Source organism: Selaginella moellendorffii, unplaced genomic scaffold, assembly GCF_000143415.4.
Source record: "Selaginella moellendorffii unplaced genomic scaffold, v1.0 SELMOscaffold_115, whole genome shotgun sequence".
In the NCBI taxonomy this organism is placed as follows: domain Eukaryota; kingdom Viridiplantae; phylum Streptophyta; class Lycopodiopsida; order Selaginellales; family Selaginellaceae; genus Selaginella; species Selaginella moellendorffii.
In genome coordinates this window covers 5901-12870 of record NW_003314376.1, presented here as the reverse complement: position 1 = coordinate 12870, position 6970 = coordinate 5901, and the positions used below count along the sequence as shown (strand labels likewise).

General features: G+C 40.3%; 2 protein-coding genes across 2 annotated transcripts; both read left to right on the top strand.

The window, feature by feature from the left end:
* The first annotated feature begins 1465 nt into the window (after nt 1–1465).
* LOC9635103 (PTI1-like tyrosine-protein kinase 1) lies at nt 1466–2964 on the top strand. The gene is made up of 7 exons (XM_002991096.2): nt 1466–1565; nt 1617–1840; nt 1890–2016; nt 2080–2353; nt 2412–2544; nt 2631–2717; nt 2778–2964. The coding sequence occupies exons 1-7, from the start codon at nt 1466–1468 to the stop codon at nt 2928–2930; spliced, it is 1098 nt and encodes a 365-aa protein (XP_002991142.1). The 3' UTR covers nt 2931–2964.
* Nucleotides 2965–3242: 278 nt separating this feature from the next.
* On the top strand, nt 3243–4949 carry LOC112342688 (pentatricopeptide repeat-containing protein At4g02750-like). The gene has a single exon (XM_024664854.1). The coding sequence runs from the start codon at nt 3243–3245 to the stop codon at nt 4947–4949; it is 1707 nt and encodes a 568-aa protein (XP_024520622.1).
* Nucleotides 4950–6970: the final 2021 nt, after the last annotated feature.

The following is a 6970-nucleotide window of genomic DNA, read 5'->3' as shown; positions in this document are numbered from 1 at the left end:
TAGGTATATTCACTACCTCTACAGCTTTGCTTAAGCAAACCAAAAATATGAGGGAAAATACTTATCTCTTAATTAATTTGCAGTAGCATGATAGTTATAACCATATTTATAATTTATTAATCAAGATTAATATTATTGCATATCAATAGTGGAATTTATAATAGAAAGTAAGTTTATAAATTATAAATAAAAATATTAATCTAAATGTGAACACAAACTATTAGATATTAAAATAACCTAGAATCTGCAAGCATATTTTAAATATATTCAATTCCTCTACAGGTTTGCTTAAGAAAACCAATTATAGATCTATAGTGTTTGGTCATTTAAACATAAAAGCTTGTTCAGAAACCTATTTACATTAGTATATAGAACTTTTTTTTCCATAAATTCTTTGATTAAACCCACTTAAAACTTGAGATTTAATTTTCTCTGAGATTTTGTTGTAGATTAGATGTTATATTGTTCTTTTAACCATGCCCTGTACAAATATACAAAATTTATAATTACAATTCAAGTTCTTTAAATCTTTCTTGATTTCATATTAGTAAATGAGAAACAACAAATATATGAAGATTATAAATACTTGGTCAAAGGAAGAAAATGCAATATACTTAAAGGCATTATAATTAAAAGCAAAAGATCAACATTAAACAGCAATGCCATCATCATGAATATACAATTCTCAGTTATATAAGTGATACTGTAAATGGGAAGCTTTACAACATCATAATCAAGTTGCAATTACACATAATTCTTTAAACATTAAAATTCTAAAGTCTTTCATCCTTTGTATAGGAGGGATCCAAATCTTAAACTTTGGATTCATCATCATGTTTGAATATTGAGTGAAAAAAATAGATATTGGTAAAATAAATTTTATCTATAAATTACACCAAAAATAATATAGGGCATTTCTTATAATTACATAAACTAATAATGAAAAGCTTAATATAAATATATAACTTAAACTATTAGTACAAATACTAATTATTAAATATTAAAATAATAACTTCTTCTAAATTAAGTGATAATATCAAATAACAACTCCAACCTAAAATATCCAGTACCTTAACAATACTAAGCTATGGTGAATCGATTCAGGTTTGGTGAAGAAAATATTTGAGTTGATCAAGCAGCAAACATAACTAATCTCAGCAAACCTCTTGAAAATGGCATGAAATTTGCCAATTGCCCAGCATTGGCTTGGCAATTTTTAGTACAAGGTTTATATGGCTTAGATTTTATTTGTTAAAAGTAAAATATAAGAAATTACAAAAGGTAAAGAAGAAATTCAAAAGGTAAATAATGAGTGATATCTTAAAAAAGACTTCTCTTCTCATTTCTAACACCTTTAAGTATTATCTCTATTTCCACTTAAGTTTAATTTTGGTGATAGATACTATGCTTTGGAAGGAACACCCTCCAATTCCTTAGTCCTATAGGGTTTGTATCCCTTAAAAAGATGTCGTGCTTAAGCTGCTGTGGTACTTTTCCTGGCAGGAACGAAGATCACGATCGCCACCATAGCCATCACTCACAAACGGCTCATGGGAATTTAAGAGGTAAGAGCTCTTAGTGGCTAGAGTGTTTGTTTATTCTTCTGCTCCTTTTAGATCATGTAGCGCCTAATACTTGGCAAGGTCGGGTACAACCCATTGCTGTGTCGCCAATCCCAGTCGAGGAGGTGTTGGAGAGCACCGAGAATTTCGACCAGAGCCGTCTCATTGGAGAGGGCTCGTATGGTCGAGTTTATCTTGCAAAGCTGCGCAATGGGCAGTCCGTGGCTCTCAAGAAGCTCGATTCGAGCCCGCAACCGCATGAGGACTTCGTCTCTCAGGTATGCGCCAGTTCTTCCTAAAGAGTTGTTTGGTGATCTCTCTTCTAAGGTGTCAAGGCAGTCGAGGCTCAAACACGAGAATATGGTGGAGCTCCTTGGATACTGCATTGACGGCCCTCTGCGTGTTCTCGCGTTTGAGTTCGCGGAGATGGGATCGCTCCATGATATTCTTCACGGTCGGAAAAACTTGTCTTTCTCTTGCGTTTTTCTTTTGCGATCATGTCTCAAGAGCGTTACAGGCAGGAAAGGTGTGCTTGGATCGAGGCCAGGGCCTGTGCTGGACTGGATGCAAAGAGTAAAGATTGCGGTTGGAGCGGCCAGAGGGCTAGAGTATTTGCACGAGAAGGCCCAGCCACCCGTCGTCCACCGAGACATCAAGTCGAGCAACGTCTTGCTGTTCGAGAACTACGCAGCTAAGATTGGAGACTACAACCCGAGCAACCAGGCACCGGACATGGCTTCACGGTTGCATTCGACTCGGGTTCTGGGATCATTCGGCTACCACGCACCAGAGTGAGTTTCAAAGCGGGAGAAAAGTTGTGTTTCATTCGACGATCTTCGATCTTCGCAGGTATGCAATGACCGGGCAATTAACTCAGAAGAGCGATGTCTACAGCTTTGGAGTTGTTCTTCTGGAGCTTCTCACGGGAAGGAGGCCAGTTGATCCTACAATGCCTCGCGGCCAGCAAAGTCTGGTGACATGGGTGGGATTTTTCTTCTTCGTTCCCTTCTTATTTTCATTTCCATTGGTAACCCATTCGCTGGCTGGTTTGTTCTTCCTTTGTCTTAGGCAACGCCGAGGCTGACCGAAGACAAAGTGACGCAGTGCGCGGATCCAAATCTCAAGGGAGAGTACCCTCCTAAAGGCCTGGCCAAAGTAAGAAGTGATCTCTAGTCTGGAGGCTATTGACAATGGCGTTGTGGTTTCCATCTCTAGTTTGCTGCAGTTGCTGCCTTGTGTGTCCAATACGAAGCCGACTTCCGGCCAAGCATGGGCATTGTGGTCAAGGCTCTCCAGCCACTGCTGGGCCCTCGCACCGCTCCACCACCTGCGTTTGCTCTAGACGACACTCTCAATCGTTTCGCCTAAAACTGTTACAGCTTACAAACTTTAAAATGAGTACTTTACGTATATTTTTTGGCATGGTATAGCACTAATGGTTAATAATAACCATGGTTTCTAAGCTTTAGTATATATATATATATTATTATTTTTCGCAGTTGCTATCTTTCTTGGTACAAAGTTGGAGACTCGATTGAGGCGAGATCGTATGCCACTTTGCTGCGGCAATGCATCAAGGCCGGAGCTGTGGAAGAGGGTCGGAGGATCCACACGCTGCTCAAGAGCGCTGGCCATCGCCTCCTCCAATCGCACACTCTTCTCTCCAATCTTCTCATCCAAATGTATGGCAGCTGCGGCGATGCCCGCCAGGCCAGGACCGTATTCGATGCCATCGCACCAGAAAGGAAGAACAATTACTCCTGGAACCTCATGCTCGCGGCTTATCTCCATAGCCGCGATCTACACAAAGCTCAAGTCTTGCTGCAAGATATGCCTTGGGTTGATCTCGTTGCTTGCAATGTAATGATCGCTGGATTTGTGAGAAACAACGAGATCGACCACGCTAAGAGATTCTTTGATAAGATGAAAGATCGGGACGTGATATCTTGGAACAGCATTGTTTCTGCATTTGCTCAGAACCGGGATTTGCAAATGTCGAAAATGGTGTTTGATAGAATGGCTCAGACCAACATCGTTTCCTGGAATTCTATCGTCAGTGCCTACGCCCAAAACGGTGAAATAGACAGAGCTTACGAGATCTTCCGCGCCATGCTCGAGAGAGACGTGGTTTCGTGGACTGCCATGATCGTCGCCAATTCCCAGCTGGGCAGACCGAGCGAGGCGTTCTGCCTCTTCCAGAAAATGGATCTGGATGGCGTCGCTCCAAACGCGTTTACTTTCTCCAGCGTGATCGATGCATGCGGCAGCCTCCCATATCGGAGAGCGGGGAAGATCATCCACGAGGAACTCATCTCGATTGGGCTCTGTGGCGAGGTAAACGTAGAGAATGCGTTTTTGAGCATGTATACAAAGCTTAGGATGTTCGATCTAGCAAAAACTAAGTTTGATCTGATGCCCAAAAGGGACGTGGTGTCTTGGACTTCCATCGCTGCTGCATATGCCCAGTCCGGGGATATTGATATTTCGCTGTGTGTCTTCTCCAAATCACCCCAACACGATGTTGTCTCATGGACATCGCTCATCGCGACCTTCTCCAGCGCTGGAATGATCCACGACGCCGAGAAACTCTTCGATCGTACTCCAGTTCGCAACCGAGTGACTTGGAATGCAATGATCACCGCCTACGCGAACAATGGTTTCTCCTTGCTCGCGCTCCGCCTCTTCAAGTCCATGGATCTAGAGGGAGTGAGGCCCGACCGCGTGAGCTTCATCATCGCCATCGAGTCGTGCGCTAGCATCGCGTCCCTTGCGGATGGAAAACTCCTCCACTCTTTGCTGCTTGCGGAAGAACAAGATCCGTCTTCGATCAACATGGAGGTGGCGATCACGACAAGCCTCATCCATCTCTACGGCCGCTGCGGCAGCCTCGACACAGCGAGACAGATCTTCGACTCCATCACCGGCGGCAAGGATCGAGTTACCTGGAATGCGATGCTATCAACTTACGCTCAATCGAGACGAAGCTACGCTCTAGCGATGGATCTCTTCCGCAGCATGGCAATGGAGGGCGTGGAAGCGGACGAGATCACGTCGGTGGCAGTGATCACGGCTTGCAGCCACGCTGGAAATCTCGAGCATGGACGCCACTGCTTTGCGTGCTTGGTTAGAGACTTTGGAATAAAGCCTGTGATCGATCACTACGTTTGCGTGATGGATGTCTTGGGACGGGTTGGATTGCTGGACGATGCGCAGGATTTGTTCGAGACGATGCCGTTTGAGGGGGACGAGGCAGCGTGGCTCGTGTTCCTGAGCACGTGCAAGCTCCATGGCGATGTAAAAAGGGCAATTTTGGTGGCGACCAAGGCAGTTGTTATTGGATCCGCCACCCCGGCTACCTTTGTGCTGCTCTCCAATTCTTTCTCCTAGGATCAGTCTACTCTACTTAACCATTTGTCGTCAGTATCCGCTTGCAGCTTTGGGATGAGAGCAAGACAACATTTGCATCAAAATTCTTTGACCCTTTTCGAAATAGCTTATGCCAATAAAAAAACATACAAAAGAAATGCTAATTGCGAAATCATCCATGTGCCATCTAAAAAACAAAAAATCACTAAAACGTTTTCATCACTGTTAAAAAACAGCACATAGCACTGTTAAAAAACACTTGTGCTATGACTGGACTACTGCTTTCTTTCTAATAAGAGTTTCTAATTAAAACTTACTGCCTCTGGTTATCATCCTCCGAGTAAACTTTGTTTTCCTTTTCTTTGATGATGATTGACAGAAGCTGTAGCTGTTGAAGTACCAACCGCAATAGTAGCCAAGGTACCACTGGTGCCAATCACTCCTAGTTTGATCTCTGTCCTTGGTGACCCTGTAGCATTTATTTCCTTGGTGGCTGATCCTCCTCCATTTTCAATTTGACAGAGGTACCTGAGGTGACAGTGCCAGGGATTGTTGCTCCTGACTCGACACAAGCGAGAGAACTTCATCCAACTGTTGAAGAATATTCAGGGCTTCCAGCTTGAGTTTTTATGTTGGTACCATCCTTTCCCATGCTAGAAAATCCTGCATAAACTCCCCAAACTTAATGGAGACCAATTAGAGTTATTGACCTTTTTAATAAAATAAGGAACATGGCAAGTTATAAATAACTAAAGAGAATGACATGATAGAAAATTCATGGGGTTTAAATATAAAAGGAAAAGACTCATAAATAAAAGTGCACACTTTTTTCCAATCGGTTAAAAATTTTGAGATATTTGGGGTTAAGTGTGAATAGTACTAAGTTGGGTGACCTTCCTGGAAGTCCAAATTCAAGAGTAGTAGTTATCCTATAACTAAAGATTTTATTATACACTCCAAATTTAAGAGTAGTATTTATCCTATAACTAAAGATTTTACTATACACATAAAGTGTTGAAGCTAATGTACTTATATTGCCCCAAACTCAAACATCAATAAATAAACAATATCAAAGTTAGAGACAATGATATTTTAGAGACTAAATTATCAATGAATAAGTCTTATATTAAAACAAAAAAGTATTCTAAGTAAATTATCATTCAATAAATTAGTAGAGGATAAGAACCACCAAGATTATGATAGTTTAAAAAACTCAAAGATAAAACTTAACTATTAAAGATTGTAAATAATATATTAAACAACTTATGCAAGACAACTCAAAAAATAAAAAATAAACCTTTCTTAGATTTGGAATGAGAGAAAATATGCTGATCTATAACTATTTAGTATGGCACTAATGAATCCTTCCTAAGCATGATTATAAGTGGATCAATCAAGACAATAAGGATTAGTCTATTTGTTCAAATAATCATTATGTGCGAATAAAAGCTTTAGGTTTAATCATATTTAAGTCTGAAAAGAGAATTATTAAAGACGAAGGATCAAACATCTAAATCAGTTTTTCTTCTTCAAAATATAATTTACAATGAGAGTGATCTTATTGCTTGTGTTCATATTATGCAATCAAAAGTCCCTATTTTGATGCATGTTAGTTATGATGATCTTACAAGTGGTGAGTTGTAAAATGGATAGTGATGAAGTGCTAAACCATTTTATTTAGGCTTACTATTAAAAGATTTAAGTTACAATGCTTAATTCTTTTGGGGAACTTTACTATTGCTCCTTGAGTAGTTTAATATTGGATTAGTTTTGAGTTTGGTCAGATAGAGAATGGCATGAGCTTGTTTATGTTATGAACAAAGTTAGTGTTGTAAATCTTTATTTGTGGGGTATGGCTTTTATGTTGCATTTTGTCGAATAGAGTTGGCATTTGATACTCATGTAAATTTTTGATGTGATTGTGAGGAATGTGTTTACAAAATTGTTTGGTTAAACAATGGTCAACCCCAAAGTGGTTGATGGTGAAACTAGTTTATTTGCAAACAGTAATATTAAAGTAACTTTAATTTGGTTCTCAATAG